General features: G+C 47.7%; 1 protein-coding gene across 4 annotated transcripts in view; it reads right to left on the minus strand.

Annotated features, from left to right (window-relative positions):
• LUZP1 (leucine zipper protein 1) overlaps positions 1 to 26,056 on the minus strand; it is an 87,162-nt gene that overhangs the window by 4,032 nt on the left and 57,074 nt on the right. For 3 of the 4 annotated variants that reach the window (XM_036025513.1, XM_028514006.2, XM_036025512.1), the window contains exons 2-3: positions 23,757 to 23,862; positions 1,428 to 4,615 (exon numbers count right to left, since the gene is read on the minus strand). In XM_036025513.1, the coding sequence (XP_035881406.1) occupies positions 1,428 to 4,496 (3,069 nt within the window). In that variant the 5' untranslated portion in view covers positions 4,497 to 4,615; positions 23,757 to 23,862. Of the gene's footprint in view, positions 1 to 1,427; positions 4,616 to 15,858; positions 16,024 to 23,756; positions 23,863 to 26,056 lie in introns of all 4 variants that reach the window. The other variant, XM_036025511.1, reaches the window with a different exon arrangement.

A 26,056-nucleotide genomic window follows, 5' to 3' on the forward strand; every position in this document is an offset into this window, starting at 1 on the left:
CAGGCCAGTGTAACCATTCTTGCAACTCGGGGTAGACTACAAACTGCAAGCTGCCAGGAGCTCCTAGGGTAGACTGGGGGGCTCACAACTGAACAGAAGCCCTACAAAGTCCAGGGCTAGGCGTCGGGGCACAGGAGTGGTACCCCTGAATAGTAGCCCGCGGTGCTCCAGTTCTGAACACGCAGGCTGCACGCTTCTCGGGGTGAGAGCCACTCCCTCGGTGAGCAGACAGGACGCGTGCTGAGACGGGAGCCGGGCAGCTCTTGCCCACTCCCCGCCGAAAGCTCCCGCGCCTTCCCTCTTCCACACCGCACTGTAAGCACCATGCACCCCCATCACATCTCGGACAGCCAGGCTTCCGAGGACTAAACGTCCAGCTTTCTCTCTGCTGCTCCTCTACCCGACTTCTGCCTTTTTAGTAATGTTTCGTTTGGTGCTCCCAAGCACATGCAGATCAAAGGACACAAGTGTGAGTGAGAGAAGCGGTGGGTACGAAGGAGAGTGGATTTAGAGACAGAAACCCTGGATTCAAATCTTAGTTCTTCCCATAATTCACTTGGGCATGACCTTCGGTTTCTACATCTAAAAAAGTGGGGATAACACCTGCCCAGCAGGGCTGCTGGGGCGACCGAATGAGGTTAGCGGGCAGCGAGGTGCTTTGTCCAGCGGTCAGTACCTTGTAAAGACTTCAGGGCTTTTCAAGGGAGCACGCGGTCACCTGCCCTCACAGGCTCCACGTTCCTGGGGGCTTCCCCCCCAGACGCTGTTCTGCCAGTGTGACCCTCAACTAAGGAGGAGCTTCTGCGTTTGTCTATGCTGTGCTGAGCGAACACGAGCCAGCCCTGCCTCAGACTGAGGGCATAACGGGCTCGGCGGGAGTCTGGGGCAAAGAGGCACCCGGGCACAAAGTCTATAACGCAGGCCTTCGCGCCAGCAGCCGGCCGAGGATCCGCTGTCCGAATGGAAGCGGCCAGGAGCTCGTTTCCCAGGCTCCCGCCTCTGCTCCGCAGACAGGGCCCCGGCTCCCTCCCGCATCCCGGCTCCGCAGCGGCTGCAGCTGCTTCTCGCGCTAACCTGCTGCTCTGCGGAGCCGGCGGGGGGCTCCCTCGGCTGCCCTGGCAAACCAAGGACACAGAGGCCCCACCCCTCTCCTCTCCTCTCCGTCCGGCCTTCAGACACGAAGACCAATTGGGAGAGGATTTTGGAAATTCATGCTCCTCTGTCAAACACCTTCCTCACGGTCCTTTATCCTTCAAGGGTGAACCCACCTTATTGCCGACAGTCTGCGGAGCTGGTACAGTGTTTCCCGGCCCCTCCGTCTGCACAGCCCCGAGACCCACAGGCCAGAGCAGAGGCGGTGGAGGGGAAAGAAGAGTGGGAAGGGGAGAGGGGCGGCAGACGGAGAGGGGGAGAGATGTGGGACTCACCGTGCCTGCCAGGTGGTTCCAGGCAGCGGCCGTGACGGCGTCTCCTACCCGACTCTGCCGAGTGAGCACCTCTGACACGGTGAGGCTGCTGTGGGTCCTTCTGGAAGAGAGCTCGGGGGCCTCCCCCGGGTTTCCTACCCTCCGAGTACCCTGCTCGCAAAGGTAGGACCTGGGCTGCTCGAGGTCGGAGTAGTCCGTGGAAGACCTCTGGGTGTAGGCATTGGCAGACGCCACATTTTTACCCATCTGAGTCGGGGGGTCCTCTAAGGAGTTCAGATCTCGCCTGCTCTTCCAGGCGTTGCGCACGGTCACGTGCCTGGCATCCGACAGGCTCGCCTCCGAGGGGGCGCTATGGCTTTTCCACCTGATTGTCTCCGCGGGGGGCGCGTGGCTGTTCCTCTCCACGGTGTCCGATGGCTTGATTATGATGCTGCTCCGAGAGACCACCGTCTCCGGCCTGTTCTTCAGGGGCCCGTCGCCCACTCTTTCGGCTTCTGAGAACTGCAAGGTGATGTCATGTTTGTGTATGGAGAGCTCGAAGGGGGAGCTGACGTGGTTGCCGACGGCCGAGAGCTCTGGCGGCCCCACCTGGATGTTGCTGGTGGCCGTGTGCCGCTCGCGCGGCGGGGCCTCACCTGGGGCGGCGCGGGGGCCGTTGCTGCTGTCCGAGGGATAGATGGTAATGCTGCTTGTGACTTTGTTCGGCCCTGGTTTGGAGGGCAACTTCTGCTTCTCCAACGCGGACTCCGCTCCGGACCCTCCCATGATTTTCTTCACATCTTTATCAACGATGACAGGTTTGATGATGGCTCTGGACCGCAGGGCCTCTCTGGGGCTGAAGGGCCTCTGGCTTTTCACCCCGGCACCGTTGGCCTCTGCGAACTCCGCGGGGTTGGTGGGGGCTCGGGCAGGCTTCGCAGACTCATTTTCCGCCCCGACGTCTTTATCATTCTCGAACAGGGAGGCTCTGGGGCCCCCTCGGGGTCTGGCCTTGTCTCTCGAGCCGGGCTGTCTGTGCTCTGGCTCCGGGGTGATGGTTGTGTTGACCAGTTTGGCGGTAACGAGAGACATCATGTCCACGTCATCATCTGAATCTGCCTTGTCTCTGCCGCCGGATCTGATGACTCGACACCTCAGGGCTTCGTGCTGACTGCTGTCCTCCATCACAACGGCTACGGGGCGGTCGGCTTCTTTGTTTGGGGCTGAGAGGCCCTGAAGGATGTTCTCCTGGCTTCTGGAGCTGTAAGGGTGCTTGGACAGAAGTGGTGCCTTGGCACCTGGGGAGCCGGTATCGGCCTCTGGGCCGTTGGCAGCCTTTTTGCCCTTCGAGAGCCCTTCCGAGGAAGATCTTCGAGATGAGGCCAGAGCTCCGACGGCCTTAGAGCTGCCACAGTCTGCGGCCTGAGTGACGTGACTTCCGTTGCTGGGCACCTGCCCTCTCCTGCCGAACGGGGCCTCGGCGGGGGCGTCGCAGGCCCTGTCCGCTCTACCCAGCACGTCATTGGGGACAGACCCATGGGTGGTGTCGCTGAATGTCCGTGTTGTCTTCTCCACTTTGCCCTTCAGCCCGCTCTCAGCACCTGGCTTGGGAGCGCCCTTCCAAACTTTGTTGTGCTCCTGAGCAGCGGGCGGGTAGCGGCTGAGCACCGACGGCTGCTCCCTGGACTTCTTCCCTTCGCCCTGCGAGGAGCCAGATCCAAACCGATCTTCGGTCCTCTTCGGTGTCTCCTGGGCCCCACCATCCATCCCTGCGCCCGTGTTGGCAGCTTTGGCTGCCCTCCTGCCGGGGAAGCCGGGGGACGGGACCTGCCTGTTGCTCAGAGAATAGTTCTCATTGTTAAGAGCAAACTCCCTGTTCCGGTGCCTGTCCCGCTTATGCTGCGGGGACAGTTCCCGAGACGCGTGCTTGGACACGGGCGCCTCACTCCCGTGGCCTCTCAACTTAGTCCTCTCGTGCCTGCCCTTGCTGGGCAGGAAAGCGTCCTCCCCTCCCACCTCCCCGTTCTCTAACTCCTTCTGCTTCTTGATTTGTAGCTTTATCTCCTCCAGCTGGCTGGCCAAGAGTTTGTTTTTATTTTGCTCGCTTAAGTAATTATCCTGAAGGTCATTATTCTTGGCCCTCATCTTCTTCAGCTCCTCTTCCAAAGACTCAAAGTGTTTGAGTTGTGTCTTAAGTTTCTCAATCTCTTGGTTAAGGTCTTTGACTTTGTTGTCTTCCTGATTTCGGTTCTTTTCGTTTTCAGACTTGTTTCTCGTTTCATTCTCAGCCTGCTTCAGGTAGTCCAGACTGCCCTTCCTCCTGGACTCCTTGGACGGCAGTGAGGAGGGCACGCCGTCCTCGATCCGCAGGTCCTTCCTTTCCAGCAGGTCGGAAGCGTTCCTCGTGTAATCCCGGTTCATCTTTTTGTTCTGCTCCAGCTTCTGAGTGAGTTCTTTTATAATTTTCTCGTTTTCTTTCTCCTTTTCACTTAGGTATTTCCTCTCGCTCACGAAGCTCAGCGTCAGCGATTTTAGCCTCTCCAGCTCAGACGCCAGCCCCTGCTCCGTCCTGTCCAGCCGGTCCTCGGACGTCTCCAGCTCCCTCACTTTGGCTCGGAGCGCTTCCAGCTCCGAGGAGATCTTCTTCGTCAGGTTCCTCTCCTCGTTCAGGCTCAGGCAGAGCTGGGTGCAGTCGTTCTTACTCCTGCTAAACGCCTCCTCCAGCTTCTCCAGCTCGGCCATCCGCTTCTGAAGCCGCTCGATCTCCGATTTCAGGTCCCGCGTGAGGCTCTCCTCCTCTTCAAGTTTCTCCTTCATCAGCCGACACAGGTCCTCGGCTCTCTTAATTTCCTCGTCCTTGCCTTCGATTCTCAGCACCCGCTGCCGCAGCACTTCGATCTCGGCCAGCATGCTGGAGTTGCTGCCTTCCGCCTGGATCACCTTGTCCTGGAGGTCCAGGAGCTCATCCTCCGCTTTCTGGAGGTTTTTGGTGGCTTCTTCCAGTTCATCAAGGCGGCGGCTTAGACTCTGTAACTTAAAGCGCAGGTGGCGGCTGGAGGTAGTCTCCTTGTAGTTTGCAAACTCGGCCATGTCTACTGCCAGCCGGTGCGGGCTCCGAGAGGCATCCGCTTCCGCTCGAGGGCGTGCGAGACGGTTACCTTCCCCTGGGCATGCACAGCCTTCCCTGGCAGCTGGAGACCGTCATCACTCTGCAGAAGGGAAGCACAAAGCACGTCAGGTGGCAGATAACAAGTCTGCACGTCACTCCCAGCTCCCATATGTAATTCTTGTGCCTGAAACACAACAGGAATCTGAATAAATCTGCAGGATAAGACTGGTTCTTTACGGTTGATAATGAGTTGATATCTAGTTTCAGCCTAAGGAAGAATGCCGCCAATGGTAGCATGGCAGAAAGACACAGTGGGCTGTAAGACAGTCCTTACCCTTTGCCACCTGCACAATCTCAGGAGAGTCATTGGCTTTTCTATACATCACTAAGCAAGCAGCCCCAGTTTTACTCGGTTGTAAAATAAGGATGCAATGCCTACCATCCCTCTCCCCACTACTGTTCTGAGCTAATGCAGGGAAAGCGCTTGGTAGCGAAGCAGTAAACAATTCTAAGATTATTAAGAACTATAGCTTTAGGAAAGAAGTAGAATAATGAAAAAAATCACCTTATTGACCTAGGAAGGTAACAGGACCTGGGGTCCATTAAGGCAGAAAGGGAGGACAGTGTGCCGAGAGAATGCACGACCTTGGGCCTGCCGTCACTGCCGTTCCCAGGTCAAACCCGCACTGCCTGGGTCATCTGGGGTGACTCGGTCGCACTGGGGATCTAACGCAAAACGGTCTCCGCCTGGACGTGACACGACGTGGACGTGTACTGTCCCTGGGGAACCACCAGAGGTCAACAAAAAGAGTCTAGAAAGGAATTCCCTTCTAAGTTCATTCTACATAAAAGCCACACAGCCAAAGTCCCACTGAACCACAACACACGTAAGGAAGAACCACTTGTTTATGTGAACAACGGAGGTTTATACCAATAAGAACTGAAGTAAGATAGTCTATAGATCATAAATTAAGTATATTCCAATATTTAAAGTCATAAAACGAGACACTAACAAGATGCTATCAACAAAGAGTGGTCCTTTGAGATTTTAAAAGAGACTTTGAGATTTTAAGTCTCAAAAGGGATTTTAAAACTAACCAAATAAAATTGCTGGAAATGTAAAGAAAAATAGCAAATAGATGCAAATGAAGGGTAGAGTGGTTGAGATACAAGGAAATTACAAAAGGCAGCACAGAACTAAAGACCGAAGAAGTGACCGAGAGGTGAGCAGACACAGAACACACGCAAGAGGCCCACAATGAGGTCCACAAGGAGTCCAAAGGAGCGGGCCGATGGGGGAGAGGCAGTATTTGAGGAGCTACTAGCTAAGAATTTTCAAGAGCTGATAAAAAAACACAGAACAGAGCTTCATATTCAGAAAGCAAAGTTCCCAACCAAAATTAAATCTGAGCCCAGATGAGAACAAAAGGAAAATAAAAACCTAAATGTTTATTACTAACAGACCCTCAGTGAAAAAACTGTTTCTGAATGCGCTGCAGAATACAGAAGCTGATCCCCTGAGGGAAGCGGGAGACGGACGGGATGGTGAGCAAATAAACTAACCCAGACAAGCACTGACTCCTGGGCAGGAAGGGCGGGATGAAATCGAGTGGGACCGAAGTACTGGACAGTAACAACACGTACGCCAGGGAAATCAGAACTCAAGCAAAACCCTGTATTCTTTGGGAAGAGAGGATAGAGTTGTTGTAACTAATTTCAAACCTTGTTAGGAATAGATATTCATCATATACTGAGAAGGCATTAAGAAGCAATACATAAAGAACTATAATGTTAATTAATAATGAAAAAAACCCTCATTTTTAAATGGGCTAAGGACTTGAGTAGAAATTTCTCCAAAGATGATATTCAAATGGCAACAAACACATGAAAAGATGTTCAACATCACTACTCCTTCAGGAAATGCAAATCAAAACCACACTGAGATGCCAGTTCACACCCCCCAGGATGGCTGCTGTCGAAAAACACAGACACGTGTTGGCGAGGATGTGGAGAAACTAGAGCCCTGGTGCCCCGCTGGGGGGGGAATAAAACGGTGCAGCCACCGTGGGAAACAGTGTGGTGGTCCCTCGAAAAGTTAGAAATAGAGTTACTACATGACCCAGCAATTCCACTCCGGGTGTATAACCAAAAAACGTGAAAGCAGGACCTCAACGAGGTTTGCACACCTATGTTCACTGCATTATTCGCAATAGTCCAAAGGTGTGAGCAACACGAGTGTCCATAAAGGGATGAATGGGTACACGAACTGTGAAATATACATACAGTGAAACAGTCAGTCTAAAAAGGAAGAAGATGCTGACACGTGCCACAGCATGCAGGAACCTTGCTGACACTGTGCTAAGTGAAGAAACCCAGTCACAAAGCAAATGCTGGGAGATTCCACTGACGTGCGGTGCCCAGAACAGTCAGACCCACAGAACGGAAAGCTGAACAGTGGTTGCTGGGGGCAGGGGCCAGGGGGGTCTGTCACTTAATGGGCACAGAGTTTCACTTCTGCAAGATAAAAAATTGGTTGCATAATGTGAATATGTACTTAACATTATGGAACTGTATACTCAAAAAATTTTTAAGAGGATACATTTTTGTTATGCATTTTTTTTACCACAATAAAAAATACCTTTAACAATTTAAGGCAGGGAAAAAGTAAAATGCCGAGACAGAGACGGTACGGCAGACTCCCAGTTTCCGGTCCAGCCCATCAGCAGCTTCGAAGTCATCGCTTCAGCCACACAAGTCAAAGCAGAACAAACTGGAAAGCGACAGCTCCCCTGAGGTCCACATGAGAACTGCAGTCACGGAGAAAACCACTGCACCCCAAAAGCAGGCAAGTGCACACCGAAAACCACCATCTTCCCCAGCAGAAACCCCCACGGGCACTGGCCCCGCCACAGGAAAACCTAAATTAAACGGCGGCTGACAGACTGCTGGAGGCTCCCCTGGAAAACTGCGAGCTGAAACCTCCCGGCAGGGACCCCCGTCTCAGAGGGGACGCACTGCACTTTGTGGGCTGTCCTTCCAGGAGCGGTGCCAGGCTCCCACAGTGAAGGTGAGAGGAAACTCCTTACGTTTCTGCTCACCCAAGTAGCTAGATAGCACTAAGGAAGGGAGCGAAAGAAATCAGACATTATTACGCATAATGAACCAGGGAGCACAAGCCTGCTTCACCAAGAAGTTGCAGTGTTCACTGACACCGGGAGGATGACGGCATCACCCCAGCAAGGGGAGCAGCATGCCCTGGCCCCCTGTGTGGGAGGAAGGATGGCTTTTCACTCTCCCCAAGGCACAGCAGGTCCATTTGCCCAGACTCTGGGGGCAAGGAATAAGAAACCAAGGGGGAAATTATTCTGCTGGGCACGTGCCAGGTAGTAAAAAAGGGCACCGGGACGGTACTTCTATGAGGCATGTGCATTAGCAGCTACGATGGCAACCACAAGGGGGAGTCTCTAGCCTGGGAAAAGGATCACATTAGTTAAGGGACACAGAACCCCAGAAGAGATCTAGGAAACAGGTTAAGGGGAAGACCCAATGCAGCCTGTGGAAGACTGGGAAGTTGGTTAGTTTGAAAGAGTGCCTGGTCCCTCCCAAGCCTGAGATAATAAAACCCAAACTTGAAGAGCTCGCTCTCTCTAGCTCAGTAACACGCTCGCCCCATTCATCCGTGCATCTTCTCTCGGTAGCAGCCCTGTGGCCCTAGCGGCCGCCCGGGGCTGGCGGCAGACGGCATGTGCGTGGGCACACAGCCAGCCAGAGAAGCTGGGAACACGGACTAAGCTGGCGGGTGGTGACAAAGACTGGACTGCACTGAACCAAGGGCACAGAACTTCTGGACCTGGGTCTTGTACTGGCTCGGTGAAGACAAAACTGGGCTTCTTCCAAGGAGGGGCGGAAAGAGACGGGACCCAGGGAGCAGTTCTTTGATTCTGCTTCTCCAATAGAAGCTCACCATGCCACGACCTCCCATCCGTGGGCCCCTGGAATTCCTTTCTTGCGACTCCATGAAAGGACTTCGTTTCCAAACGCTTCTAGGAGGGGGAGCCTACTCTATTGGTGCTTTATCAGAGCCTAACTGACGCGGGGGGGGGGGGGGGGGGGGGGCGCGGGACACTTCCACTAGCCTTCCATGTGGGGGAGGGAAATGCCCAGCTCCAGCCACTCTAGCTATCCTGAACCACCTGAAGGGCGGGGCGGGGTGGGGCGGGGCTGCGGGGAGTGATGGTGGGTACAGGAGGACGATGACTGGATAATCAAAAGCACTGGTGAAGTTCACAGACCAAGGGCACAGCTCACTGAAAGACTGAGACCCAACCCCGGGACAGCGGAGCACGCCCTTCCCCCCACACCGCACCACCGCGTCACTACAGACGCCTCTCTGCCTCCGTTCTTTTCACCCAGGTCATCATGTCGGTCGTTGAACAAAAAATTACAAGGCATACTAAAAGGAAAAAAAAAACAGTTTGAAGAAACAAACATCAGAACCAGACTCGCATACAGCACAGACGTTGGAATTATCAAGACAGGAATTTGAAGCGACTACGAAGAACAGGCGGAGCCCTGCAATGGAACAGTAGGTCACACCCGAGAACACACAGGTGATGTCAGTGAAGCAGCGGAGATTCTAGGGAAGAATGAAAAGGAAATGGAAGAGATAAGCACTGCGACAGAAATGAAGAATGCCTTTGTCTCATTACTGCACTAGACACAACTGGGGTAAGAAGCTCTAAGCTTGCGGATATATCAACAGAACCTTCCAAACCGGAAAAGCAAAGAGAAAAAGACCGGAAAAAAAAGAAAAAAAGGAACAAACTATCCAAGAAGTGTGGGACAACTACAAAAGGTGTCACATGTAATGGGAATGCCAGACGAAAATGTAAAACGTTAATGACAGAACATTCCAAAATCAGCACACCACAAAGCTCAGAACACAAAGCAAGATAAATGCCAAAAAATAAAATAAAAATAAACCCCAACATCTAGGCATATCATATTCACACTGCAGAAAACAGAAGATAAAAAAATATTTTTTAAAAAATCTTGAAAGAAGCCAGAAGACACAATACCTTACCTATATAGGAGAAAAGGTAAGAATTATATGTGACTTCTCCGAAATCATGCAAGCAAGAGGGAAGTGAAATGAAATGTTTAAAATGCTGAGAAAAAACACCAACCTAGAAGTCTGTACCCTGCAAAACTATCCTTCAAAAGGGAAGGAGAAATGCTTTCTCAGACAAAAACTGAGGGGATCTCTTGCCTGTGGGCCTTCCTTGAAAGAAATGTTAAAATAAATTATTCAGTGAAAAGGAAAATGATATATAGATCAAAAACTCAGGCCACATAAATAAAGCAAGAGTGTTAGACAAGGAATGAGCTAAAGTAAAATAAAATTTTTAATTTTTTACATTCATAACTGATCTAACAGACCAACTGCTCCAAACAATATAGGAACGTGTTCAATGGCTACAGTTCACCAACACGGAAGAAACGGCAGCGATGGCACACGGGACAGGAGAAGAGCCAGATCACTTTGTTATCACAAGGTCCTTGCACTAACTCCAGGGCAACCACTAAAACAGTTTATCAATATACTAAGAAAGGACAGGAAAATGGAACTAGATAAAATGCTCAGCTAATGCCACTAAAGCCAGAATTAGAAGACAAAAAAACAAGGGCAACAATGAAACTGTAGCCAATGTGGTAAATATTAATCCAACAACACAGTTACTTTAAACAGCAACAGTCCATATCGATTAAATGACAGGCAGCGTCAGAGTGGATCAAAAATTGAGACCCAACTGTATGTTGTCTAACAAAAACCCATGTTAAATTTTAGTACATATGTAGATTAAAAGTAAAGAAATGGACAACGCCGGCCCATGTTAACAATAATCAATAGGCAGCCGGAGAGAAGCCCCACCCATTTCGGACCGCAGGCTCCAGAGCAGGGGAAGTTATCGGGGGTGACGAGGGACATTACATAATGGCGTCACTTCTCCGAGAGGACACAACAGTCCTGAACACAGAGGGGGCAAAAGTAGGGTTACAGTTGTGAGTACACAAAACACAGGCTTTATCTTGTATTACTTACTAATTATTGTGTTCTCCATAAGAACAACTGTAACCCTACTTTTGCCCCACCCTGGATGTATGCATCTTAAAACGGAGCATCAAAGTGCATGAGGCAAAACCTGACAGAAACGCAAGGAGAAACTGATGAACCACTGCTACGGGTGGGCAGTTCCACACCATTCTGTCATAAATGGGCCCATCTAGCAGACAGAAGATCCGTAAGGACACAGTTAAACCCAGGAACACCATCAGTCTCTCTCTCTCTAAACTTCTCTCTCTAAACTTCTCTCTCTCTCTCTCTCTCTCTCTCTCTCTCTCTCACACACACACACATTCCTACTCAGAAGTTATGTTATAGCACTGCATATTTTTCACGCTTGGAAATGGTTCTTAACCCTGGGATTTTAAAAAGTGGAAATAAAATGACAACAAACTCACAACTATCAACTGAACACAAAAAAACTGAGCAAACAACCAGAACAGGAACAGAATCACAGAAATGGAGATCACATGGAGGGTTATCAGTGGGCAGGGAGAGGGAGAAGGATGGGGAAAAGGTACAGGAAATAAGAAGCATATATGGTAGGTACAAAATAGACAGGGGGAGGGTAAGAACAGTATGGGAAATGGAGAAGCCAAAGAACTTATATGTACGACCCATGGACATGAACTAAGGGGGAGAATGCTGGTGGGAGGGGGGGTGCAGGGCAGAGGGGAATAAAGGGGAGGAAAAAATCGGGATAACTGTGATAGCATAATCAATAAAATACACTTAAAAATTTTTTTAAAGGTGCAAATATTTCTTTCAAGAGAACAACAGTACTCAAATTAATGAAATGTGGTCTCTATATTTTCTGTATCTCATTACTTTAAAATTTTTATTTTTTTCCAAGAACTGCAATTAACATTTGAACCAGACTGCTATTGTACCTTAAAAGAACTCAGTGATAACCAGCATTTAGCCTATTAAAAATGCTCTTTTTGAAGGGAAAAAAACTGCCATCAATCAACTATATATAAAGGACATGTGTAGATTACTACAACAGAATATATTCTTTTATTTGATTTTTATTTATTTTTAGAGAGAGGAGAAGGGAGGGAGAAAGAGAGACAGAAGCATCAATGTGTGGTTGCCTCTCACGCACCCCCTACTGGGGACTCAGCCTGCAACCCAGACATTGCCCTGACTGAGAATTGAACCCGTGACCCTTTGGTTCGCAGGCAGGTACTCAATCCACTGAACCACACCAGCCAGGGAAGACTATGCATTCTTTTCAAGTTCATATGGAAGAGTCACCAACATAGACCACATTCTTAACACAACTCAACAAGATGAAAAGAACAGAAATCATACACTCTATTCTCTCAGACCACAGTGGAACTAAACTAGAAGTCAACACCAGAAAAACAGCTTGGATAGCCCCCAATACCTGAAGATTAAACAACATACTTCTAAACACATCGGTCAAAGAAATCTCTAAAATATTCTGAACTGAATAAAAGTGAAAACACAACAGATTTGTGGGGTACAGCAGAAGCAATGTTTAGAGACAAACTTATAGCGCTGTGCATACATTAAAAAGAGTGGAGATCTACAGTCCATAATCTACGATTACATCTAAAACTAGAGATTTAAGCCATACAAGAAAACTGCCATTATTGGCAAGAGAAAAACTGCCTCAACCATGATTCCATAAGAAAACCCAGGGCAAAGGAGAAACAACCTTAAGTGGAATTCACGGAGATGCCAAATGCCACGGCCACTCAGGTCAGAACCCAAGATCCGGACTTCCGGCAAGATGGAGGCATAGGTGGATGCACCGTACCTCCACACACAACCAAGATTAGAACAACAAGTTAGAGGCAGAATAACACCCAGAACTGACAGAGAACTTACCTGAATGGAAGTCAGACAGCCAAGAAGTTGAAGTAGACCCGTTCATCCAGACCGATAGGAAGGGCAGACACGAACAGCCGGGCACACGAAGAACAGGGAGAAATGGGCATATAAGGCAACCGGGAGGAAGCGCGTAAGGCATCTAGGGCCCGCAAGATCGCAGCGGGTGACCCCTGAGTACGCAAGCGGCAGCTGGCGGACCCAGTGAGGCTGCAATTGTGGACCAGGGCACAGCGCGCAACCCAGGATCCCAGAGAAAGGACTGAGGTCCCAGGAGAACAGAATTACCGCCATTGTTCCCTCCCGCCCCGCCCCCACATACAACGTCACAATCTAGCGACTGGGGTGCCCAGCCCCGGTGAACACCTAAGGCTCCACCCCTCACCGTAACAGGAGCGACCAGACCAAAAAAGAAAAAAGAGAGAGAGAGAGACATGTCTCAAACAGAACAGATCAGTCCCCCAGGACTCATCCTTTTGAGTGACCAAGAGATAGCCAATCTATCAGATGCACAGTTCAAAACACTGGTGATCAGGAAGCTACAGAATTGGTTGATTCTGGGCACAAATTACATGAAAAAATGCAGGTTACCATAAAAGAGATGAAGGAAGATGCACGGAGAACCAATAGTGATGGGAAGGAAATTGGGACTCAAAACAATAGAGTGGACGAGAAGGAAGAAAGAAACAACCAAATAGGAAAGAATGGAGAAATAACAATTCAAAAAAACGAGGAGAAACTTAGGAACCTCCAGGACATCTTTAAACGTTCCAACATCCAAATTATAGGGGTACCAGAAGGGGAAGAGGAAAAGCAACAGATTGAACATGTATTTGAACAAATAATAAAGGAGAACTTCCCCATTCTGGCAAAGGAAATAGACTTCCAGGAAATCCAGGAAGCTCAGAGAGCCCCAAAGAAGTTGGACTCAAGAAGAAACACACCAAGGCACATATCATTACATTAGCCAAGGTAAAAATGAAGGAGAGAATCCTAGAAGCAGCAAGAGATAAGGGGACAGTTACCTACAAAGGAGTTCCCATCAGACTGTCAGCTGATTTCTCAAAAGAGACCTTACAGGCAAGAAGGGGCTGGAAAGAAGTATTCCAAGTCATGAAAGACAAGGACCTATATCCCAGATTGCCCTATCCAGCAAAGCTTTCATTTAGAATGGAAGGGCAGATAAAGTGCTTCTCAGGTAAGGTCAAGTTAAAGGAGTTCATCATCACCAAGCCCTTATTTTATGAAATGTTAAAGGGACTTATCTAAGAAAAGAAGATAAAGAAAAAACATGTATAATGAAAGGACAGCAAACTCACAATTATTAACAACCAAACCTAAAGCAAAACCAAAAGAAACTAAGCAAACAACTAGAACAGGAACAGAACCACAGAAATGGAGATCACATGGAGGGTTAGCAACAGGGGAGTGGGAGGAGAAGAGAGGGGGAAAAGGTACAGAGAATAAGTAGCATAGATGGTAGGTAGAAAATAGATAGGGGGAGGGCAAGAACAGTATGAGAAATGTGGAAGCTAAAGAACTTATAAGTATGACACATGGACATGACTAAAGGGGGTATATGGGTGGGAGAGGGTGTACAGGGTGGAGGGGAATGAAGGGAGAGAAATGGGACAACTGTAATAGCATAATCAATAAAATATATTTAAAAATAAAAAGAACCCAAGGTCCCTCCCAACTGCACTTCAAGCCAGAGCCACAAGATGGAGCCCCTGCTCCACTCACACAGCGAGGCCACGGCCAGGAGGAACTGCAGAGCCTCCTCCCTCAACCTCTCACATCCCAACCTCTCACATCCCGCCCTCTCCCGGGTTCATTCCCTCTCCATTACTCCGCCCCCTACACACAACCTTCTCCATCATCTTGGCTTCTTTTGGCCTCCCCTTCCATTTGTCCCAGCCTACAAGCTCCCTCAAAAATGGAGAGGAAAACTATCCCAAAGTTATATATTTTTATAAGACAGAAACCCTTTCCCTCATTCCCTCATTCCCAACCATTTTTCCTATTGTGAGTGCCATACACAAAAAGTTTTTGTTTCGTTTTTACTTTTGCCTAGTGGTACAGCGAGGGAAAAAGTTATCGATTTATACAGAGTGGAGGGCGTGGGGGACTAAACCAAGCACAGGCTGCATGCTGGTTCTGCATGAGCAGAGACGAAGGATCTGCAGGCAGCAGGTACAGGAAGACTAACGGTGTGCGACGCTCCCACCGGTGCTGGAGAACGGCCGACCCTTGTAAATATGCTGGAAGGCCATTGAATTGTACTCTTTAAAGAGACGAACGAATGTATGATATATAAGTTGTATCTCAATAAAGCTGTTCTTAACAAAACCAGCTTACCCCAAACGGAAACATTCCCCTCAACAAATCTTATTCATACTAATTTATACTACAGTTTTCATAAATTTGTTTTTCAGAAAGGAAAATGTTAAACTTTAGTACAGCCCTATCTCAAATTATAATTCTCAATTAGTAGAGTGCAAGAATTATATTGCTTTTTTATTCCTTTGGCTTTTAGTGTTAATTTTACATGTTCTGTTCAAGACTGATATGAATCAACAAGTGCATCGCAAGAAATGAAAAGCCAGGAAATATACAGCAAATACTTACTGGAAATGCAGGAAAAGGGTTATCACACGCCACTACTCAGAACCCTCTACAGTTTCTTGTTGCTCGCAGAATGCAGTCCAAACTCCCGACACGGTGCTAGGTCCTTCGTGACCTGGTCCGTCTCAGCCTCCCCCACGAACTCTGCGTCGGGTCTGTTCTCGTGCAGACCCACAGCCTTGCTCTCTGTCTGTGGGCCTTCACCAGCTTGACTGGTAACTCCTTCTTTCTCCAAATCCCACCTTAGACAACACCTCCTCCCGGGAGCTTCTATAGGACCTCCTTCCCAAAACCCCAGGCCTCTCTGCTCCCAGTCTGCCGAACCGGTGCCCTCACAGCCCTTACCACACTGCACCCGAGTTTTACTTGCTCATGTGTCTCTTCAGCTTAGAATTTCTCATTCGCCACTGTATTCTCAGTACCCAGCAGGAAGCCTAGCGCGTAACTAACGCTTAAAATTTGGTGAATGAATGGCTGAACAAGCCCCTAATTACCAGACGGCTGGACAGCCCTTTGACACTACACATGGATGACAAAGGAGAAAACCACCGGCGGGAGCAGCAGGGCCAGCACGGACACCAGGCTCTGAGACGACGCCCTCCGCGATCTCGCCCCAGGCCCCGTGTCACACGCACAAGGTCTCAGTCACGGGGCTTTTCCCTGCGGACAAAGCCCTTCCGGCGTTCAGGCCTGTGTCATGGAAATGGGACAGAAATACAAAAAACAACAAAACCCACCACTGTCTGTAGGTATCTACTTCTAGTTACGGTGCCGAATGTTGGAGAAGACAAATTTCTAGCTTTTCTTCCATTCCTTAGAATAGGGTTTCAGAGCCAAAACAACTAAAGAATCATTTAGTCCACCGATTTCATACCAGGCTCAGCAAACCCCTCAGGGATCGCCTCTGGGCCAGAGAGCAAGGGAGGAGGCCTGAGCATGTGGAGCTTCTAAACTGAACTGCACTGAAACAAAGCAACTGACTTTAGCCTCTTGTAAGTTTAAATTTTACTTTTCAATTACGGTTTACATTGAATATTACTTTGCATTGGTTTCCGGTGGACAGGGTAGTGGTCACACAATGACTTCAGCCTCTTAGCATATCGGGCTTCGCCACCATGTGTGCAGAAATAGTTCCACTACTTTCATGTAAAATAAAACCACCTATTTTGACCCAATCTCTTTATTTTAAAAATTAAGGAACTAAGACTTAATTAAACACTGTGGTTTAATTCTTAATTGAGAATTAAGCAAACACTGTGGTTTCTCTGTACAGAATCCATCCCATTGTGTACAGGCACCTCCCTACAAACTCTTAAGCATTTTTACAGAGTGAGCAGTTCCGACTACACACAGACCAGTAACGACAAGGTATAAAGGGACAGATAAAGGACAATCACAAACTGAGCACTGCTATACCACAGACAATATATTAAGTACTTAATACGCATGCTTTCTCTCAAGCGACCCCAGATATGCCATGTACCCTTTCTTAAACGAATTAGTTCCCTGAGGTTTTCTCATCCATACAAAGACAACACGGTAATCCCCAGGCATGTGCAGCACTCAGCAGAAGGTCCTGCACATAAGGCACGACAACCAGTCGTAGATGTTACTACCACTCTATTCAGCCTTCACAATAACCTTATGCGATCGGGTCCTGGGACGTGCCCAAGCTCACATAGCTAGCTAGTAGGGAGAGCCAGGTGGTGAACCCAAGTCCAATTCTAAAGCCCATATTCTCTGAAAAATGCTACCCTCGTTTGGCCCACGTCACTGATCTTTCTCTAGGCAGCAGTTCCTTCCTCTGAAAAAAATAATACCCAGCCTACCTCACAGCACAAAATTAAATTAGCCAATGCACTTTGAAGGTCCTCCGCATACCTAAGGTAAGTTTCACCAGGCAGAATCCTCCTAAAAATAGCAACTGGCTAAGATCAAGCCTCTACCCGGGGAAAACAAGGAAATGAACCAAAAATGGGTCTATGAGGCCTGTCCAGAGGGTATCCAGTCATGTAACATGAGATACAAGAGACATTTATGGAAGAATACACAAGATACAAGAAACACTGTACATAGGACAATGACACCTCAGTCCCCTTCAAAGTAGGCACCTTGGAACTTTTCACAGTTCTCCCTATCACCACCAGCTGCCCTGTAATACTTTCCTGAATCTCATCGACAATGTGAAATGTATTCTCTTAAAAAGGTGATTTTAGCCCTGGCTGGTGTGGCTCTGTGGGCTGAGCACCAGACTGTGAACCACAAAGTTGCCAGTTCAATCCCTTGTCAGGGCACATGCCTGGGTTGTGGGCCAGGTCCCCGCTTGGGGGCATTCGAGAGGCAATCACACTGATGTTTCTCTCCCTCTTCCTCCCTCCCTTCTCCTCTCTCTAAAACATAAATAAAATCTTTTTTTTAAAAGGTGATTTTAGTTTTGGGAAAAGCCAGAAGTCACAGGATGCCAAATCTGGGCTGTAGAGGGGCTGAGTCATCTGAGTAATTTGATGTTTTACTAAAAAACTGCATGAGAGGTGATACATGAGCAGGCACGTTGTCGTGATGAAGCTGCCAATCACCAGTTGCCCATAGCCGTGGCCTTCTGAATCATCCGGATAGTTTCCACAGAGGAATGTTCAAAATTAATGCAAAATTAAATGCAGGTTGGTTGCTCAACTCAGTCATTTTGTATGGGATGGCCAGACAGTGCACATGCTCACTCAACAGCGTCTACCAACCCCACCGACCACTACAGTGAAGTCGTCATTGTTCACCCGTGCACATTCCAGCCCATTCGCCTTGGCTGCCAGGTTACATCCAAGCCACACAAACTGTTATTATATCAACAATGGCTGGACTTTTTCCGGACAGACCTCGTAGAGTATTATTTATCTCTGACCTTTTGGCCCTAAGTATAGCCAGAGAAAGAAATGCTTTCTTTCCTCCAGGACCACCCCACAAAGTGCCTCCCGCATTCCCTATTCATTATTTTTTACCCAGGTAAAATTCATTTATTCAGTAGACATCTATAGAACATCTATGATGCACACACTATTTCGCCAATCGTTAGAGAGAGATCCTTAAGATCTAACCCTTGCTTTTAAGGAATCAGAAAGAACCAATTATAAAACAATAATAAAGAAGCCTTCCTGACCATCTAAACTAGTAGAGTGCCCACCCCTTGGATCCCTCTTCTTTTACCCCGTTTTGGTCAGCACATTTTACTGCTCAGAAGAAGTGATTAACTGTGCCCGAGGGTGGGGTCTGGGAAGGACATTGTTTGTAGGAAACCTCAGAAATCAGAGGAAAGTGAAAAGGAGGAAGGGTAGTCCCATCCTTTATGCCAGCTTCCTCCCCTGCCACACACACACACACACACACACACACACACACACACACACGCTAGCGTCCAGCTCAGATCCAGCTCAGACCGGAAAGCACAGCACCAGCGTCTCTCACTCAGGGCTCCTTCTGCCCAAGCTCTTGAACCCAGTTCCCAGGGCCCCACCCGGTGTTTTGGAGGCTAGCTCTTCTCGCAGCGGGCCAGGAAGCTCTGAAATAGAACATAATCAAACTTGCCCTACCCTGTCCCCCAACACAGCTGCCATGATTCACTTCCTAAACACTCATTAAAGGGGGGGGGGGGGGGGGGTCCAAAAACTTACTTTAAAGTTTGACAGTATTCATATAAATATACAATTTTTTTAGTAAATATTTTAGTATTTGTAAAACTTAAGGTTTCTGTCCCAACTTCTCAACTCTGCCACTGCAGCATGAAGCAGTCATACACAATATATAAGCAAATGGCATACTATATTTCTTTTTTTTAAGATTGTATTTATTTATTTTTAGAGAGGGAAGGGAAGGAGAAGGGGGGGAGAGAGAGAGAGAGAGAGAGAGAGAGGGAGAGAGAGAGAGAGAAACATCAATGTGTGGTTGCTGGGGGTCGTGGCCCGCAACCTAGGCATGTGCCCTGACTGGGAATCAAACCTGCAATGCTTTGGTTCGCAGCTGAGCTCAATCCACTGAGCTACGCCAGCCAGGGCAACATACTATATTTCAATTAAACTTCACTTATATAAACAGGCAGCGGGCCTGTGCATCAGCTTGCCAACCCCGATCTACTGGGTTGGCAAAAAAAAGTCCATTATGTTGTTTTTTGTTCTTTTTAAGTAAAAGACACATTTTTCATTTTCACCAGTAACTTTATTGATTTGGATATGTTGAGTCTGACAGCTCTCTCCCACTGTTGGCTTCTAATGGATGGAGGCCAGGGGTGCTGCTACATCTTCCAATGCATAAGACAGCCCCACAGCAAAGAACTGTTTGGCCAAAATGTCAGTAGTACCAAGAAACTTTGCAAACCACTTTTGACATGTTCAATCAGTCATAGCATCTTCTCCATACACTGCACAAATCTTTTTTTTTGTGCTTCAGTTGCATTTTTACCTTTCTTGAAATAATAAAGCATAGTACATGTGTTGCATTATTTTCTTTCATCTTGATTATTACAATAGCTGCACAAAAATTCACTAATTTTGACAAGTTTCTTTTTAATGCACACTGATATGACAGCTGTCACAATGTAATCTAACAAAATTGTTTCAAATGAAGTTAAAGACAACTAAGCACTACTAGAGCCATCATACAGAAAAAACCCTTGATGGACTTTTTGGCCAAACCAATAAAAGAGAATGGGAGAACTATTTTTAAGCAGCTTCCTCCTGACTATTTCCAACTACCTGTCTTAAAACCTCAGGCTCTTGCCCTGACTGGTGTGGCTCAGTTGGGTGTCATTCCACAAAGCGAAAGGTAGCTGGTTCAATTCCTGGTCAGGGCACATGCCTGGGTTGCAGGTTTGGTCCCCAGTCAGGGCATGTGCGAGAGGCAGCCAATCATGTCTCTCTCTCACATCAATGTTTCTCTCCCTCTTCCTCCCTCCCTCTCTCCCTTTCTCTCTCTCTAAAAATAAATGAATAAAAATCTTTAAAAAAAAAACCCAGCACCTCTTCAGTATTTCTATTTAATTACTAAGTATAACACTGCCAATAAAGAGTTAATATCCAAAATACATAAAGAACTCATACAATTCAGCAACAAATAAAAACAAGCAATCCAATTTAAAAAATGGGCAGAGCCCTGGGCAGCGTGGCCCAGTTGGCTAGAGCGTCACCCTGCCACCCAAAGGTTGCAGGTTCAATTTCTGGTCAGGGCACAGGCTTGGGTTGCTGGTCCCGTCCCTGGTCCAGGCACATGTGATCCCATCTGGGCAAAATCAGGAGGCAACCAATCAACGCTTCTGTCTCACATCGATGTCTCTCTCTCTCTCCCTTCCCCCCTCTCTAAAAAGCAATTCATAAAATGTCCTTGGGTGAGGGTTAAAAAAAAAAAAAGGGCAGAGGACCTGAACAGACACTTCCCCCAAGAAGACTTAAAAACAGCTAACAGATGTACAAAAAGATGTACAACCACACTAGCTATTAGGGAAATGCAAATCAAAACTATAATGAGATACCACCTCGAACCTATTAGAAGGGCTACTATCAACAAGACAGGTATATAACAAGTATTAGAGAGGTTGAGGAGAAAAGGAAACCCTCATTCACTGCTCGCAGGAATGTAAATTGGTGTGGCACTGTGCGAACAGTCTGGTGGTTCCTCAGAACATGAAGAATAGCCCTGGCTGGTGTGGCTCAGTGGATTGAGCGCCAACCTGCAAACCAAAGGGTCACCAGTTCGATTCCCAGTCAGGGCACATGCCTGGGTTGCGGGCCAGGTCCCCAGTAGGGGGAGTGTGTAAGGCAACCACACTGATGTTTCTCTCCCTTTCTCTCTCCCTTCCCCTCTCTCTAAAAATAAGTAAATAAAATCTTTAAAAAAAATTTTTTTTAATTTAAGAGTAGAATTACCACATGATCCAACAACCCCTTTCTGGGTTTCTAACAGAAAAATTTGAAAACCTTTACTCATAAAGATATATGGACCCCTGTGTTCACTGCAGCATTATTCACAATGGCCAAGACATGAAAACAACGGAAGTGCCCTTGGATGGATGGTTGGATAAAGATGTGGTATATATACACAATACTCAACCATAAAAAAGATGAAATATTGCCATTTATGACAACATGGATGATATCGGGAATATCGTGCTAAGTGAAATAAGTCAACAGAAAAAAGTCAAGAACCACATGATTTCATTCATAATTGGGAAATAAAACTGAAAGCAACAAAGAAACAAAAAGACACAGTTTTAGACTTTTACCAGGGATCACTGTCAAGTTCCCCATGATAGCCTCAAACCCATGTGATCTAGATATTAACTCCAGATACATGAAACATCTCTGCAGGGGGACTGGGAGCCAACTCCACCTTTAAAATACATCCAGAATCCATTACTTTCTGGCTACCCACCACTACCGCCCCTGGTCGGAGCCCCCCACCCTAGTTTCAGCCACATCGCCCCCTCCTGGACCACTCACTGACCACCGCAAAAGCTCCCTGTTCTCCCTGCTTCCACCACTGCCCGCCTTTCCCTACCCTCCACAGTCCACGCTCCCAAAGCAACCAGAATAAGACTTTAACCTCTAAGTCAAAACACGTCATTCCTCTGTTTCCCATTCTCTAGGGGCTCCCACCTCACTTTCCAATCCACTGCAAAGGTCTGGCCCTGGCCCTAAGACACTGTGTGATTCGGTCCCATCACTTCTCTGCTCTCATCTCCTACTGCCCTTCCCCCCACCCCACCCCAGCACACTGGCCTCCCAGTGGGCTCCCGGCCAGACAGGTCACACCCCTACCTCAGGGCTTTTCACTTGTAGCTCTCTCTGCCTAGGATGTTGTGCTCCCAGACACCTCCCTGGCTGGATTCTTCACTTCTTTCAGATCTTAGCTTAAAATATCACCTCCTCAGAGGCCTTTCTCTGATCACCTTATTTATATAAAGGAGCAAGCTCTCAGCGCCCTGACACTCACAGCTTACCCTGCTTTTGTGCTTCCGAGCACGTTTACCCACTGGACATTATTTATCTCTGTGCCTGTTTGTTTATTTATATCTAGTTATTCATTTATTTGTAGCTATTTCTTCCCATTAGAATATAATCCTTGAAAGCAAGGGCTTTCTCCATTTTGTTTAATGCCGTATACCTATTTCCAAGAACCGTGCTAGGCATGTAGTAAGTACAGTGCTCAATTTTATCATCAGAACACAAGCTCCAGGATACAGCACAATAACCTATGTATAATAGGAATGTGGAATAAGTCTGATGAAAATGGTTATCCTCCCCCTCCCGAAACTCACCAGGCACGTTTAAAAACACTGGTGCTCCAACGGAAAGAGACCGAAGTGTCATGAGAAAGACCGACGAACAGAAGAACACTGGCTGCCACTCCACCCCGCCAGAAACTAACTCCATAACCCAGTTCCCTGAGACAGGAAACATGCTCCAGGGAGAGGAAAAGAACAAGACTCCCGAACCAGTTAACACAGCAAGAGCTGGCCTAGAGGTGTCCCACCCCCTCACGAGCGGCTGCAGCATGCTGCCCCCGACTGCGCCGTCTCACCGCAGGGGCGGCCACGGGAGTGCAGGTGGCCCTCCCTGGGCTTCCTCTCCTGTGACCGATCACTCCTCTGCTGAGCCCCAGTTCCCAGACGCCTTCTCTGCTTGCCGCATTGCTCCACCTTCCCAGAGGAGCTTTCTCTAACCGTCCACCAGCTACCACGGGCAACCAAGGCCACGGTTTCCACTCTCCAGTGGCTCCCATCTTGTTTAGAATAAAATGCACTCTTGCCCCTCTGCACACTCACTGCTCAGGTTTCTTTTATTTCATTAGTACTCTCCATGGCCATGGTCAGCATCAACCAATAAAATACTGGCATCCAGAACCCTAGGGAAAGGAGCTAGTTATCAATTGAAGTTTTTTTTATTTTGCTTTGCTTTTTTAAAGATTAAGTCAGTCACTGCCTCAACCAAAAATTAATTTTCTCTGCCCTGGCTGGTGCAGCTCAGTAGATTGAGAGCATGGGCTGTGAGCCAAAGGGTCGCCAGTTCGATTCCCAGTCAGGGCACATGCCTGGGCTGTGGGCCAGGTCCCCAGTGGGGGGCACTCAACAGGCGACCACACATTGATGTTTTCCTCCCTCTCTTTCTACCTCCCTTCCCCTCTCCTAAAAATAAATAAAATCTTTTTAAAAATTAACTTTCTCAAGAGATGTTAAAAGTACAATGAAAATAATCCAGGTCTGAAATCTAGTCCTAACATTTACTACCTATGTGAATTCGGAGAAGTTATGTAACCTCTCTAAGCTCACTCCCTCATGGTGATCATAACAGCACTCACCTCATGGGGAGATAACACATGTCATATAGGGCTGGCCTGGCACATAGTAAGCACTCAATAAACAGTGGCTAGACCTATTGAAGGTTGTCAACTTCATGCAAGAATTTTCCTTTGTTGGACTGGCTGGCTGATTAAACGAGAAACCATGTGAAGTACTTATTAGCACAGTACATGGTTCATAATGGTCGTAGACTAATACTGGCTTTCCTCCCTCTCCCGTAATGGTGGAAGAATTGCAGACTTCATAAACTACCCAATTCTATCAGTGTGGCCACGTTTCACTGCACAATATACTTACCATTTAGGTACTTGAAGCTTTCAGTCAATGCTTCTGGCTGCTCCCCCCGATTGGTTCTTGTCCTGGAAAGTCACTCACTATCTTTCAGTGGCAGTTGCCCCCTGACCTATACAGAATAAAAAAGGAAGGAAGAGAGAGGTAGAACATGAACCACACCAGGGCTGAGCAAGCTGAACCAAAGGCCTGTCCCAAAGGCCGTCGCAGACAGTGCAGGGTCAGGAAAGAGACTGGGCAAAATCCGAGTCCAGATGCTGCTCACTCTGACGGAAGCTGGCTATCTCTTCCCCAAGGGAGAGGGGAGTGGCTCCAAGAGACTTCCCCTCTCCTCTCAGATAAAATACAGTCCCAGTGCAGGCTACATTGCCCTCCCTTAAATTAACAGACCTACACACTCCTCAACAGTCCAAAAGTTCATATGGCATCTCACAGCTGGGGAGCATCTCAGAAATCAACTAGTTAAATGCCCTCGTCTTAAGAAAGGAACTAAAGCTTGGAAAGGGTGAGTCACACAATTGCTTAAAACTTAAAGCCAGGATTCTACTAAAAATAAGATGTTCTAGAAGGTGGATAGGAACAAACATCAGCTGGGTATCTACCACAGCCCACACAATATGTTGTATATCTTATAAGCCAATAACACAATAATGCTGCTCCCTTATAGATAACCTAAATTTCAAGAAGTCAAGTGACTTGTCCAAGGTCTTACCGCTGGCTGGTAAGTGGCAGCCAGGATTTAAACTCACGTCTGTCTGAGCTCAAAAGCCCCTTCACCAGGCTGTCTCTCACTGGGCTGCCTTCTAGACTGGGTCCTTGAAAGGACCCCGAACAACCCAGGAGTGATTAAAACTAAAAATAGAGCTTCTCTGCCTGCAAATGTGCCCTTCGGTTTTATAACGAGCCTTCTTTCTACAAGACAGCTGAAAAGCCTGCTAGCCCATTTAATCTTACCCGTAAAGTAAGTTACTGAAAAGCAGAAGATCTGGGTCAAATGTCTGTCTACAATGGAACAGCACTGAGGGCCCAGAAATCAAACCGCGGGTACATGGGGGCGAGTGATTTTTGACAAAGGAGCCAGAAACACACACTGGGGAAAAGAAAGCCTCTGTGATAAACAGTGCTGGAGAACTGGAAACCCACGTGCAAAAGGATGAAACTAGACTGCAGTTTGTCCTCTTGTACAAAAATTATTCCAAAAGGGATCAAAGACCTACATATAAGATCTGAAACAATAAAGCACATAGAAGAAAACATAAACACTAAACTTACGGACCTTGGTCATGGAGAACTTTTTAGAAATTTGACCCCAAAGGCAAGGGAAGTAAAGGCAAAAATAAATGAGTGGGGCTGTATCAAACTAAAAAGCTTCTGCACAGCAAAGGAAACAGACAACTAAACAAAAAGGCAACTGACCGAACGGGGGAGATGGTGTTTGCACACCACAGCTCCAACAACCAGTTCACATCCAAAACATATGAAGAACTCATACAAGCCCTGACTGGTGTGGTTCATGGGTTGAGAAACAGCTTACAAACTGAACAGTCACTGGTTTGATCCCCGGGCAGGGCACACGTCCGGGTTGAGGGCCAGGACCCTGGTTGGGGGCATGAGAGAGGCAACAGATCAATGTTTCTCCGGCACATCGTTTCTGTCCACCTCTTTCTCCCTCCCTTCCCCTCACTCTAAAAATAGATGATAGACAGACAGACAGACAGAATTTCTTAAAAAAGAAATTATACAACAAACAATCCAATTAAAAACTGGGCAGAGGACCTGAGCAGACGCCTCTCCCAAGAAGACATACAAATGGCCGTCAGATACATGAAAAGATGGTCAACTTCACCAGCTATGAGGGAAATACAAACCAAAACTACATGAGATACCACCTCACACCTGTTAGCGTGGCTACTGTCAACAAGACAGGTAAGAACAAGTGCTGGAGAGGCTGTGGAGAGAAGGGAACCCTCCTCACTGCTGGTGGGAACGTAAACTGGTACAGCCACTGTGGGAAACAGTATGGAGGTTCCTCACACAAAAAACAAACAAACACACAAATAAAAAAAAATAGAATTACCATATGACCCAGCAATCTCTCTTCTGGGTATCTACCTGAAAAACTCAAACACATTTGCGAAGATTTACGCACTCCCATGTTCATTCGCTGCAGCATTATTCATGGTGGCTAAGACACGGAGACAACCACAGTGCCCTTCGACAGAGGACGGGACAAAGAAGACAGGGTGCATATATGCCTCGGAATACTGTTCAGCCACAAGATGAAATACTGCCATTTGCAGCAACAA

This window comes from Phyllostomus discolor, chromosome 5 (genome assembly GCF_004126475.2).
Source record: "Phyllostomus discolor isolate MPI-MPIP mPhyDis1 chromosome 5, mPhyDis1.pri.v3, whole genome shotgun sequence".
In the NCBI taxonomy this organism is placed as follows: Eukaryota; Metazoa; Chordata; class Mammalia; order Chiroptera; family Phyllostomidae; genus Phyllostomus; species Phyllostomus discolor.